Source organism: Pimephales promelas, chromosome 25 (assembly GCF_988280905.1).
Source record: "Pimephales promelas chromosome 25, fPimPro1.hap1.1, whole genome shotgun sequence".
Classification (NCBI taxonomy): domain Eukaryota; kingdom Metazoa; phylum Chordata; class Actinopteri; order Cypriniformes; family Leuciscidae; genus Pimephales; species Pimephales promelas.
This window is the reverse complement of record NC_142793.1, coordinates 22,343,120-22,358,006: the sequence shown is the minus strand read 5'-3', so window position 1 is coordinate 22,358,006 and position 14,887 is coordinate 22,343,120. Positions and strand designations below refer to the sequence as shown.

The window sequence follows — 14,887 nt, the reverse complement described above, 5'->3', positions numbered from 1 at the left end:
ATTGTCCTTAATAATTCAACATAATGCTAACTCAGAAACATAATGCTAACTCAGAAGATTGTTGCATTCTGCCCGTCTCATAGTTAAATGCATCTTACGTCTTTTTGAAAAGACTGAAACAAAACACAGTTCCTGATTCAATAGTCTTCACTGAATGTAACTTAAATGTTTTTAATGAAATGAAATATCATATGGTCTTTCATAAATGATAACACTTTATTGTGATGGTCCCCCAACAGACATTCTTCTGACCTAAGCAACCTTAGCAAGTACATCAACTTATTCTAATGAGAGTTAGTGGACATGTAGGTGCGACGTTACCTATAGTCAACAGAAAATGTTAAAGGTACTATCAAAATAAAGTGAACCCAAAACTTGTCGTCGCATTTTCTCGGTTTAGTCACATAATGAGTCAAGGTGCAGAGTTACAATGACAGTGTCAAGACAAGCACATTGCATTGTGGGATATAGTATCCAGTGCATTGTTGAGACCAGATGCAATCCACCCAGGCTTTTGGTGCCATCTACTGGTGGTTGTGCAATTTTAGCTCTGATGGTTCACATCACTGATTTTTTTAAGGTAAAAAAAAACCAAAAAACAAATGGGTGTGGAAATGATGGAAAGTTGAGGGGAGAGGAGGGGTCAGGCACAACAACCCACAACAGACAAACAACATATTCAAATCTACATTCAAATGTGAATGGAAACGGAAAAAAAAGGAGATTTGAAAAAAACAAAAACAAAAAACAAATCAGAACAAGTTCATAAGTTCTTGTATTTTATTTCGGTTAACATCTATTTTATTTAAAAAAATGAAAATAGGTTTTTATGGTTTTATTTTTCATTGACTATAAAGAATTGGAGGGACACCGGATAAACATTATCTGTTTATTATCCATCAGGGAGAGACAAAATAATATAAAAGTAATACAAACTGAACCAAAAAATAAATCATCTCAAACTTCAAAAGCAACCACCTTCAGAAATCACAACTATTGAGCTTCATGTTTGCATGATTGTTTGATTTGTAAGCATAGTTTTTTTCTCTAGAAACCTATGTGGTGTTTACATAGCATTTATTACAAATCAAGTACAAATTAAAATGATGAAGCACACTAAACATAGTGGCTGAAGGAAGAAATATGGCTAAATTGATATCAGTACAAAATAATTTAAATGTTTGACCATTAAAACTAAGGAAAAAAAAAAAAAAAGAAAAACCTGTAAAATGTACCAGACTGTAGTTCTTGTCTCCAAGTCAACAATACATTCCACGGTAGGCTTGACAAAATAATTAACAACTACACACACACATGGCACGAGGTTTGGTTGAATTCACAAATTTACCAAGCACCACACACAACTCACTATACAAAGACAACTATCTGTTTTATGTTACTACTGGCATCTTTCCACTCACTTAACTTTACAGTATGAACAAGGCTTTATCTACTGTTGGAATACATAGGCATGAAGATCAGGGCACAAAAGAACATGGCGGGTCTTGGAAAGGACAGTGACCTTAGCTTTTGCTGGTGCGGCTGAAAAATAGTATTCTTGTCGATTTAATCAAATCATGCATGTCAGATATCGATATTGCTTCTGTCAATGTTTTCTTAGGAGACTATCAGAAAACAAACAGGTTTAAAACATCCACTCCACCAGAGGGCGCAAGAGGAATATTGATTTCAATCAGGGACGAAACGTCAGCCAAGCTTTGCACGGGAAGTCCAATCTTACCAAAAAGCCCCACAACTGTGTACTAAGCATCACACAGTGGAACAATTACGCATAAAACACTGAAATACACACATTAACGAAAGTTTAACAAAAAAATCTTTACATAAACAAAAGAGTACATAGAAAAAGTCCCCAAACATACATGAATAATATCACACATGGCATGGGCGTATTAAACGTTTCACAGTTGAAATGATTAAAAGTATTTTTACAAGCCTTGATAGAGACATTAAGATGACATATTACATATACTGTACACTATTATTTAATCTATATCATTTTCTTTTCTTTATATTCCTTAAACTATGACCCAGTTCTACAGTCAACCATGTACTGATCCCTAACCAGCTCCTCATGGATTAGACTGTAAATTCTGAATTTGAACAACAAATCTAACTAAATGCTCTACTTTATACAAATCCACAATTTTTCAAGTCTGAAAGATGTTAAATCTCTGTCAAATCGATTAATCGCATCTAACATAAGTTTGTAAACATAACAAACTTTTATGTTAGATGCGATTAATCGCAATAATCGATTTGACAGCAGTACTAAATTTATGTAATTAAGGGATTCCACAGAGAAATTGCATGTCGGTGTGTAATAGAGCAAATATTTTCAGGCAAAGTCAAGAAAAATCATCACAAATGGACATCATTTTGGGGTGAGGTACAACTGTACTGTACTGTACATCACTTGTAATCAATAATTAATATGATACAACATATATATTGTACATGTGACAATATTACTTCATAATGTGCTTTAGTTGTAGTTTTTAACCCAGTGGAGAATAAATCACCCAGAAGCCAGAAATGACTGAAATTCAGTCTCAGATTATTTGCAAAACAACAGTTATGATTTCTGTGAAATCAATGACAACAACGCTAAAACATCGGACTCTGCAGCAGATTTTGATCATAACGGGTTGAACTGTGTAACAAGCCTATGGCTAAGAGTAGATTAAATATTTACTCTATTCGAGAGCATTTAAATTAAACTAATGTACAAACATCGAATCAAATTTCGGCTACAGTACATCAGCATTAAAATGAGACGATTAAATCCTGAGGTAAAACAACACAACCACACTCTTAGAAGAAAAGGTTCTAAATAGAACCTTAAAAGGTTCTATCAGCACTACATATTTGGAACCCCTAAAAGGTTCTATACACTCTTAAAAAAGGGTTCCTCTGGGTTCTATATAGAACCCTGGGGTTCCATACTTGGCCAATAGGACCTTTTACTAAAAAAAATGGTTCTATATAGAACCATTTTGGAGTTCCATATATGAAGCGGGGGATGGAACCATTTCTGGTTCTAAATAGAACCATTTCTTCTAAGAGTGTACACATATTAAAACAACCTTTAACGCAAACGAAAATACGCAACAACTAAAACAACGTAAACATATGGCTTTCCTTTGTACCTTCAAAGAAAAGAAAACCAACTTGACAAGACAAAACAAGCTCTCTTTGTACTTGCACTTGATGTAAAGTGCTCAACAGAAACAATGTAATGTTTATAAGCTTTATACCCTTTCATCCGTGAGATCAAGTAAATACCAGTCAATTTATTTACGGTAGCTGATCGTTTCTTCTGTCTGTGACTGTGCATAAAAACCTATGTTTATTCTTAAGACGTGAGAGTAAAGATGTGTCTCCTATGTGTTTTTAAATACTAACAGCCAACCAAAATATATAACTGGCTTGCAAATACCACATAGATGAATCTGACAACCATCCGAGAATCGTTTCTATTTCCTACAGAAACGTAGTGAGCTTCGGAATGTTTCCTTATCTGTGATCTAGTGTTTAAAATACATTAAGTGGAGAAACACTACACAACCGTTAATTAAATCTGCCGTAATACCCCATGGCAAGACCGATCCTTTCCTATTTACCAAAAGCAACTCCTTAAACTATCACACACTTTTAAAACGGTTTAAGAAAAAGCTTATGTATTGTTGTACTGTGGGAACCTATTTGAATTCAAATTGGTCAGATATATCTTTTCTTTTCTCCCTTCCCCAAACTAGTCTTTTACTGACTTTATCCCTCCCAAATACCCTGTTTCTGTCCCCTCCCCCCATTGAGGATGTAAAGGATCTACATTGGATCATCATAGTTGTAGGTTGGTGCAGCGGAGTACTGTTGTTGGCCCGGCATGGCCCCCTGTGCGGCGCCCATAGCTGCCTGCTGAGCTGCCTGCTGGACGTGAGGGTTCTTCCAAGCACCGGTGGTCCATTCTTCCTGAGCCTTGCTCATGCTGCCTCCGCTGCCACGGTAGAAGTTGTGAACCTAAGATAGAAGACATTTTATTACTTGAAGGTTGATCTTTTATAGCTCAGGACATTAATAACTAAGGCCTGTGCCGGTCAACTTGACAACCGCCCCACCGCCGTGATAAAACAGGGATGTGCCTGAGCCATAATGTTCGGGCACATTTAAAAATGTAAAAAGTGGATTTTTTTCTCAGAAAAGTACTGTAAATTCTGTGCAGGATAAACTTTATATTAATCAACAAAAAACATTGAGAACATGAGATCTGTTTATATTCAAAACAATAACGATGGAGAAACAATAAAGAAGTACCTTGGTGAGGGCAATGAAGGAGAAAACAGCCACGACAGTGAACATTATGGTGGGGATCAGCATAACGACGGCAGAGCCAATATTAGTGCTGAAAAAAGTGATGGTGGCGAGCCAGCCACTGAAATAGAAAAACATAAATAAGAGATATTTTTCTCATTAACATGCCACTTGAAAAGTACAGTACATGAAAATATTGTATGCATTCAGAATATTGCATAACATCCTAATATACTCTTAAGTCTAAACAGACCATTCTATGTGTGTGCTAAAAATAATATGTGACGCAAGAGTATATGAGTCATTTGAGTTTCTATAGGGTAACTGAACTGGAACTGAAGCAGCATTGTTCTATGTGTCTCTGTCCATCTATTTATTAGGGGTGTAAAAATATATTGTGCCACAATATATCGCAATACAACAATACGTATTGTGGATAGTGACAATATGTATCCTGGATAGTGACAATATGTATCGTGGATAGTTCCCCCAAAATAATAATTATTGTGTGAGAAAAAAAAAAAAATCAGCTTTTCAGAGTTTACATTAAACTACTATATATAATATTGGTTGTAATGTATAATAATGCAGTGGGGGAATATTTGTGAGTCCTGATAATGCCAAACGTCTGATGTTACCAGTAAAAAGTGGTCGACATTATTTTAAATATATGAAGAGTTCAGATGCAAAAGCCTCTAAGTGCCATTTGAAATTTTCTTCTAGAATGATCATTTTTATCAAGCTTGTATATTTAAGTTCAGTGATTTCACTTAAATGGCAATGATAATTACCTATTAATTGTTATTTAAGTGAAATTACTGAACTTAAATATACAAGTTTGATAAAAATCATCATTAAAGAAGAAAATTTCAAATGGCATTTAGAGGCTTTTGCATCTGAACTCTTCATATCTAGTCAGTGAAAGAGTGCAAGCATATTCATCTAAATAACTCGGCTTTAATTTTCAGCTTCAGAATCATGAATATTTTTATTCTGGTGTCACCATTGCCCTTGGGTTACAAGCACCAAGTCCAAACCTATTAATTTAACCCAATTTGTAATATCAAATTTAGCATTTTAATCAACAGTATATTTTTTGCTAACCTTTTTGTATGATTGGAGGATTCGTAATAATATCGTATCGTGAGTTCAGTATCGTGATATGGATCGAATCGTGACATCTATCTATCTATCTATCTATCTATCTATCTATCTATCTATCTATCTATCTATCTATCTATCTATCTATCTATCTATCTATCTATCTATCTATCTATCTAATTTAATTTCTTAAACACAATGAGCTGTTTTTACCAAACTCCCCATCCTGGGATTCCAACGGCCTGGATGATACTAATCACCACCTGCGCCATGAAGACGAAAAAGAACATCATGAAGTTGAAAGAACTGTCTGTCCTGCAAAAGAAAGAGTGAACTGCATTAGGATCAAGCACAATGAAATGATTACAATTCATAGACTACTTTGAACCATATTTAAACATGAACTTAACTCACTTGAAGGCCTTGTAGATGGGCCTAAACCAGCACACGTATGAGCATGGGGTGAACAGTATCAGCCACAGAATGGCCATACCAAAATTGGTTGCTCCGCCCCCTCCACACATCCATGCTAGACAGCCAATCAGGTTTGCTGCCAGAGTGGCACTATTCACTGCGAGTGAGGAAAAAAAAAATATATATATATATAATTATTAATATTACCTTAAAAGTGTGATGAAAGACCCAACAACTCAAGGTTTTATCGACCATTTGATTTATTTTGAATATTTATTAAAAATAAATTGATTGAAAGTTTATTTTATATAATTATTATATATATAAATTAATTAAAAGTATAACATGGATTTAAAAAAAAATAAAAACTGATTCAATTCTCTTACAAAATGTATCTAATATTGCGTTTGATGCATACTTTAGGGTTGTAGTAGGAGACTACATTACAAGGAACACTAAAATTTCATCTGTTGGAACGGGGTTGGAATTTATGACACACAATGACTAAAGTTCAATAGCTAAGTAAACTAAGTTCGAATCTAACACAACTAATTTATTTCAACAAACACTTACTTTCTCAACTCCCAGACCCATTTCAAAATAGTTCCCAATTAGTGTGCAATAAAAAAAGAGTTTGTAAAAGCAAAAGCAACTCTAACGCTTGTGATACTTAATGATAACCTATTAAACGGTCCAATAACAAGAGTAAATGACATCCCACACTTTTACCCATGGACCGATAGATCAAAACACAAAACCAGTCTCTACAAGTTTTCAGCATCCTGTTTTTTCTCAGTGTTTACAGTGAAAACAAAAGAGACACTGTAATGGCAAATACAGCCACATGATTGCAATCTACTCACTTCACACACACAGTAATGAACAAATGACATGCAGTAAGAATACTTCAAACATATATAATACATGCTGAAATATTAAAGAACATACATATCCATAGGTAATACATTCGCTTGCACATTGAACGCCACTGGTCTGGGATCTCGTTGAAGTCTTGGTAAAAACATGGTTTCAGTGGAATGAACCGTGGTAGAGGAGGGAAATTGTTTTCTGTGGGGGAAAAAAAACAACAAAACAATTTAAAGCTTAACCTCTTAAGTCATGGGTTCAGTAACAAAACTAACACAACATTCCATGGACGTGAAAGGGCTTTTTGGACATGCTATTCATTAAACTGCATTACAGTACCATGTAAATACCATGGTACTTGAATATGGTAACAGTTTGGTTTACGAAAGTCAAAAGTTCTCACCTGCCATTGAGATTCTTTTTTTCTTTCAGATCACCAACGTCAAACTTTAATTTTTAAAAACCTGTAAACACACATTACAGACACAACAAATTCAAACATTGCAATGAAACACGTTGCAACTTAATTTTCCAGGTGAAAGTGAAGCTTGTTCTTTGATATGCACCTAATTTTCAGCAAAATAAAAACAAACAACCAGAAAGCAATGGAATAACTTTAGTTATTAGATCCAGCTGGGTCCTTAATAGAGCGAATGTTAAACAGAACACCTATAAACCTTAAAGGCACAGTGTGTAATTTTCGGTCACTTATTCAAAACGAAGGTGTGGCTTCATGACGCCATGAATGAGCGTGGAATAATGAAAGTTGTCGTCTTCGCCTCTACAGCCGATGGAAAGGAATCCGCCGGAAATCATGTTGCTAAATGACATTTTAAAATATGTTGTAGGATGGAGAATGCTATGTTAGCCACTTGATGGTATGGTAAAAACAGGTTACTATAACCGTGTTGTGCTGTATAACAATGATTCATTTTCTGTTGATCAATGTATCCAAACAGTTGCTCACCTGTCTAATAAAACACATAAAGTGTCTTTGGCGATTACTCTCTACGAAAGTAAAACTGGAAATCGAGGGTAACGCGGATATGATGTCATTGATAGGTGAGACGATGATACGGTCAGTGTCCTGGTTAAACATTTAAATTTTAACGTTGTTGAAAACGTTTGGGATAACGCAACACAAATCAACAAAATTTATATCGCTGTTCTATAGGTATTTGGATATTTTAATCTTGAAATCTTACATATTGTGCCTTTAAGCAGCCCATTATTACATGCACATAAAGTTCATGTTCTGCTGATACAGCAACTTGTTAGTAAAATCCAAAACTAACAATTTCTAAAAATAGAAGATACCTTAACAACAACAACAAAACAAACAAAAAAAACGACAAACTGATGTCATGATGACTATATTTGAATAACTTGATTTTTTTTTAATCCCAAAAATACTTTTGTTCAGAGATACACATCAAATACTTATTTATGTTGAATAGGCTATTACAAATATGATTAATATACCAAATTCTTAACATTACATTAAACTCTTCTGGCCTATGGCAATCAAGTTAATGCATTCACATGAGGCTAAACATTTTTTTAATATAGTTAAATCCCGAGTACGAAATCATTTCGAACATGTAAGCATATTGTCACATAGCTTTAGCTATTGATTGTTATTAAAAGTAACTCTGATTTGACCAGGAATCAGGAATACAGGCCTGATAACTGAATCATCCTTTTTTTTTTGGACTCCGTCCATACAGCTGGACACAACGAGTGTTAGAATGAAGAATGAGAACGATTAATTGTACGTGAACCTAAAAGAATCGTTTCGTAGCGATTATTCGAAACCGTTTATTTGTAGCCAATATTTACAAACGTTTATTCCTAGCGACTATATTTTAACCTAATTCTTTATAAGTTATGATGCACCATTTATCGGTAGCGATTATTATCAACCATTTATTTGTAGCGATTATTTTTGACAGATTAATGTAGCTTTTCCTCGCTCGATTTTAGCCAAACCCAGTTGCAAAGTGAAGGGCATGTCGCTGTGGTGGAATACAGATATGAAAGATAATCTAGTTGTCCTAACGTTATATTTCCTAAATCCAAATGATAAATGTTGTTATAAAACGCAAGATAAGAATGTAAGGAGAAAACATGAGCAAGAGAATATTTTGCGAACACATTTTCATTCATTTGAGAGCGGTAAAGAGGTCGAGCACAGCGCCCTTCAAGGGAAAAGATGGAGCTGAACGGGGAGGTGTTTTATTCAACAGTGCAAGCTAAGACTGCATCCATTTCTGCTTTTCCCTGGCACGTAAGACATATAATTGTGTTCAGGGTACATAGATGTAAAATTCAAGGGTAAGAAGGTGAAAAAAGGCGGAAATCCGTTCCCTTCCTACCTTCTCTCGCGTTCAATCAAGAATATGTTTCCAATGCACGCGCTCAGTTGCATCTACTAAACCGCTTTCCATTCAATGATCGATGCACTTGTGATGGAGATGTCTTCCAAATCCGGTATATTATGAGATGATAATAAGAAAATGGGAGTGAAAACAATCTCGTCACGGTACTCCTACACACACATACGCACGCAAGCGCGTCGACGAGCATCAGTTCCGTGAGGGATGAGATGAGTGTGTGTGATGCTGAATAAATCAGCTGGTGTGTGTGTGTGTGTGTGTGTGTGAGCACTCTACACTCGCGATATTTAATTTTTCACTCGCTCGTCAAGAGATGTGTGTGTGGTGCTCTCCGCGGTACTGAAGCAAAGTCAATAGACTTAGGCTAAGTAAAAAACATTATTTATGTGTAAAAGGTAATACATAAATTAAATGAGTGTGTGTGTATGTATACGCATTAGCCTACGCACACAGACCTTTATTAGCTTTTACACATACAGAATATTATTAGGCTACTTATGCTACTATAGTAATATGTGCGTGTATCATGTATGCAGTTTATACATTTAATATGCATCACATTTTGCACAGAATGTCGTGCTAGACGAATAATCACAAGCCCTGCTTGGGACTCTTGTTTTGTGTTTCTGTTTTGTTTCCTGTTTAGCTAGTCAGTAGTCAGTTTGTAGTTTTCTTTGTGGATTAGCCTAGTTTCATTGATTGTTTCCAGATGTGTCTTGGCCCTCTATTCCTGTTTGTAGTTTCATGGCTATTTGGGTTTCTCTTGTTCAGTATCTGTGTTATTCTTTATTGATGTGACACATTCATAGGTTTCAATTGTTTTTGTTTTTTTGCACCCCGTGTTTGCATTTACTTTTTCCCAATGCCTGGATGTAGGCTACTTTAATTATTTTTTGTTGATAAACATTTTACACTGCATTTGGATCAAATTCTCAATTTGGATAAGTAATGAAATCATAACCAAATTTTATAAAAGAAATACAATTTAAAAGAAATATTAATGTGAGTAAAAGTACAATTAAATAGAAATAAATCCTGTTCGACAAGATCTGAGTATAATACCTACAAGTTGAAGAGAGTAAAGACAACAAGAATCCAAGCTAATTGATCGATCTGAACCCCAATAAAGTTAGGCTACAACATTTTACATCTCTAATCTTAAAATGGCTAAATTAGCGCCCCTTTCTGGATAGATTAGCATTCATCAGGTCATGTCATCTCTAAAAGTCATGGTGATCTTGCCAATTGTGCAGTAGGTTGGAGCAGATAAGCTATGGCGGTTTTAAGATCATGAATTATCATATGTGTGCAGAAATCATCAATATGCGGTCTATTTCTTGTGAATATGAAAAACAGTATGAGCGTGTGTAAATGGAGATGAATGTGTTGCCCTTCTCCAACACAAGAGAGCCCAACTTAACCATTTTATGAATACAAAAAATGTTAGTGATTAAATAAATAATAATAAGTAAAAGGAGGATAAATGCACTGTACGGTAGGAATGTTAATGGTTTTACAGACTTAACTTATAATTTAGAGAAATAAACACTGACAACTAACAATACAGCAGTGATGAAAGCTTTATGAGCAATCAAAGCTAAACACAAGTAGTCGTCCATTAGAAGGTTAATACTTATAAGAAGCTGCACAGTGTCATTCACAGTGTCATTCACACAAACATTATTAAACACCATCATGGTAACACACAATAAACATTCATTTAACAACATTAAATGTAACATAAAACCCTAATGCACATAACTGATTAGAAAAAAAACAAGAAAACTATGAGGAACCATATTATTTCAAGAAAAATACATTAAATGTGAAGTCTCACACAGGGAATTGTGGGAATGTCAATTTACGGTTTGAGTTTTTCTTTTTCACTTCCAAAAACTGTAAATTTAACAGTATTATACAGTAAAATTATATCACAGTTATTTACCATATATAATACAGAAACTTTCTGTTAACCAATTAGTCTTTTACCGTTAAAATCACGATTATATATATATATATATATATATATATATATATATATATATATATATATATATATATATATATATATATACTGTATATACAGGTCCTGAAGTTAACTTTTTCGGCCACCGGCCACTGTGGCAGGTGGATTTAAAAATTCACCTGCCACAGAGACTTTTTACCTGCCATTTTTTTTTTGCCTCATAAAGGTGGGGAAAAAATGGGAATTTCACAATATTGTTCTTTAACTTGTAAGAATACACATTTAAGTGCTTTCAAGTAATAACAACTCTAAGAACAATTGATTTTGACACACACACACTTTTTTTTTTTACACACACACACACACACACACACACACACACACACACACACACACACACACACACACACACACACACACACACACACACACACACATATATATATGAAGAGTTCAGATGCAAAAGCCTCTAAATGCCATTTGAAATTTTCTTCTTCAATGATGATTTTTATCAAACTTGTATATTTCAGTTCAGTAATTTCAGTTAAATAACAATTAATAGGTAATCATCATTGCCATTTAAGTGAAATCACTGAACTTAAATATACAAGCTTGATAAAAATGATCATTCTAGAAGAAATTTTCAAATGGCACTTAGAGGCTTTTGCATCTGAACTCTTCATATATAGTGGCCAGCACCAACACATTAAGGGGGATACACAGACATATAATGGCCACACAATAAACGAATATAAAAAACACCCAATATACATAAACAAACACCCCAAATAATACTACCAAATGACTTCAATTAATAAATATACTTCTTATAAAAGTCCAATGTTTCCACGCGAACCCCTTTTGATGGTGCACCAGCTCACGGGACTCTGCATAGATATAATATATAGACGCCCTATTGGCCGCTTTGGAACGTTGCTGCGATACGTCAACGGGTCCGCCATTTTGCGAAGGTCAAGACTGCATTGTAATTAAATGCAAGTAAACGGGTGAGCTGCGTTTTTCTGGATAAAAACATTCTTGGATAAGAATGGTGAAGGTCCCCATACTGAGATATTTAAGTTTGCTCATTGTGGAAAAAGCATTTTATGTGATTGACCAGATTTTAGCAATAACATTGATAACTGATGGATCATTTATGATAATACATATGTTGTGGTACAACTGGGCATGCAGTGCAATGCAAATAGTAATTATAACATAAAGGGAAAAGTACTAGTAAATAGTTTAGTCAACAAAATAAACAAATAGTATACAGCAAATAAAATGGTAATGAATACATGTAAAAATATTGATAATAGTTTATTAATAATTCTATAATAATAGCAATAGAATAAGACATTTCAACTACAGAATAAACACACACAAAAAATATATTTAATATTTAGCTCTTTGTGCTAAATTTCAGTTTTATTGATCAGTAATAGGCTAGCCATTATAACAGTATATAACAGTAGCTTCAGTCAAACATACAATGTTAAAATAGCCTAAATATAAAGTTATGAAACTTTACTTTGTCTTCAGCCAAAACTATTTACCAGGGAACCATTTATAGATCAATGAGACCAAAGATAAACACAAATTATACGAATATCTCATGTTTAACCTCTAGACTAGAGACATTCGAGCCAGCGGCAACCGTCAGAAGCACTGGCCGTGGTACGGCTGTTCCAGGCGGGGGAGACGAGCGCTGGGCGTGGGCGCAGCAACTCCGAAAATTTCGGATCAAATTTTTAAATAGGCTCTATCTTTATAAACAAACCACATATTTGAGCTTTAAACAACTACATTGTCGACTGAAAAACTATTAAAACTACATTGCGTGACACAATAACAGTAGTGTTTAATCTCTAAACGTTAGGCTACTTGGCTACTAATTAAATCATGACCAAATACAACCAAAAACAAACGTTCAGTCTTGTGTGTGAAAGGTACTTCCTCGAAAGCTGTTTTCAGTTGTGTGGCGATTTTTGTAACCCCATGCAGCGCACAAAACAGGCATTTTTCTCAATTCCCGGTATGAGAGGTATGGGAAAGTTGATCTCCCCAATATGGCGGCGCCGTTGACGTACGCTCCAGCGGCCAATAGGGCGTCTATATATATATATATATATATATATATATATATATATATATATATATAGGGTGCGATTTGTGAAAAAAACAGTGGGGGGGGGGGGGATGTCATGAACTTCATCACTGCATTTGCAGGAAAAAAAATTCGTAATAACTCATTAAGTATCCTAACGCAATATTTTAATAGCTTCCCACACATATATAAACTGTGATCATGCACAACGAAAAAACATGCAATAATTAAATCAATAGATTAATAGGGTAGAGGCTAATTTATATCAGCCTCTTCTGAACCAGGGATTGATTGCAAAGTTAAACCACAATAGAAACAGTTTTACTGCTGCTGTCACGGTAAAGTTATAATGTTAACGTTACATCGCGATGCTGAGCTACAGTGAAATGATAGAAAAGACAGATGCATTATCTATGTTTGTTAATTCGCCTCATTTGCGCCGCAGAACCTCTAGACGCGCGTAAACGCGTCTTGAAATCACTCGCGTCAGATGTTCAAGAGTGAGTGACTAATCAAAAAACCTTTGCTTTAGTCTCAGTTGAGTGAAACACCGTGTGTATAACTTCGGCCATTCTTAGTGACTGGACACTAGCTCTGCTTGTCATCATAGAAACAGAAAATCAGATTGTGATGTTTATTCTGAATAGCTATGCTGCCTTCTTTTCTACAAGCAGCTCCACAGCCCAGCGCGGACCTTCAACCGTCTCGCAAGTGTTGATACAGGCTATAATACGAGGTGTAACCAATCAGATAGCGCCGTGGGCGGGACATTGAGCAAGTCTGCAGACTCGTGCAGAGCGGCAGAGCCAGCCAAAGTAGCGCATTTAAAACTAAAATTAACTTTAATCAAAGCACGGATCCGTGATAAGTTTTCTAATCCGTCTCACCACTAGTGTAGGATCACTGATCACTTTGAGGGGGGGATAAATTTATCCCCCACCGCCCGGGGATAAAAATAATTAAGCAGAGGCAGGGATACATTGACCAGAAAGGGGGAAATCCCACGCACCCCCCCCCCCCCCGGCAAATCGCACCCTGTATATATATATATATATATATATATATATATATATATATATATATATATATATATATATTTTTTTTTTTTTTTTTTTTTTGAGAAAAAAAAAAGGAGAAAAAATCATGCCAGGGGTAAAGTTACAATAATTTAAAGTTACAAAATACTTCATAGGTCTTTCTTGCTTTTTTGTTCTTAATTTTATCTAATGAATTACCATATAGTTTAATCTCTTTCATAAAGTGTTCAAAGCTTGGCTTAGCTTTAGCCCATTTTTTCACATGAATGTGATATTTTCCAAGTAATATGAAAAGTTGTATAAGGAAGCACATGGGTCTATATATATATTATGTCTATGGGACTCTGACCCTGACGTATCAAACAAACAAACAAAAAGAACGGTAAGAATAAACTTAAATTAAACGTAAAAGAGAGTGCGCACTTAACTCCAAACGAAAGTTTAAATAAAGTTTATTAAACCAAAACAATGTTGTTGTGTATTCTTTACTGTAAACAAATTAAAACTCAAACTGACCTGACCCAGGCTCACCAACATCCGCCACAGTCAAGTTGACAGGTCTTAAAGGGATACTCCACTTTTTTGGAAATAGGCTCATTTTACAACTCCCCCAGAGTTAAACAGTTGAGTTTTACCGTTTTCGAATCCATTCAGTTGATTTTCTGAT

At 34.9% G+C, this 14,887-nt stretch overlaps 1 protein-coding gene across 2 annotated transcripts; it reads right to left on the bottom strand.

Moving 5' to 3' along the window:
• Positions 1-3,746: 3,746 nt before the first annotated feature.
• scamp5a (secretory carrier membrane protein 5a) lies at positions 3,747-14,770 on the bottom strand. Of its 2 annotated transcripts, none has more exons than XM_089127704.1 (7): positions 14,737-14,770; positions 7,118-7,178; positions 6,796-6,915; positions 5,848-6,004; positions 5,647-5,748; positions 4,336-4,453; positions 3,747-4,041 (listed from the first exon to the last, which is right to left on the bottom strand). In XM_089127704.1, exons 2-7 carry the CDS (start codon positions 7,122-7,124, stop codon positions 3,850-3,852), a joined length of 696 nt encoding a protein of 231 aa, XP_088983830.1. In that variant the 5' UTR covers positions 7,125-7,178; positions 14,737-14,770; the 3' UTR covers positions 3,747-3,849. The 2 variants fall into 2 exon arrangements, with proteins under 2 accessions (XP_088983830.1, XP_039502875.1); XM_039646941.2 differs by lacking the exon at positions 14,737-14,770 and adding an exon at positions 9,090-9,319 and having other exon boundaries at positions 3,748-4,041.
• Positions 14,771-14,887: the final 117 nt, after the last annotated feature.

Bases quoted from the DNA above. Each gene is read 5' to 3' on its own strand.
- scamp5a (XM_089127704.1), bottom strand. The intron at 6,005-6,795 runs GTATGTTCTTTA...CCTCACTCGCAG, and splicing joins AATGTATTACCTATGGATAT to TGAATAGTGCCACTCTGGCA. The intron at 5,749-5,847 runs GTGAGTTAAGTT...TTTCTTTTGCAG, and splicing joins CCCATCTACAAGGCCTTCAA to GACAGACAGTTCTTTCAACT.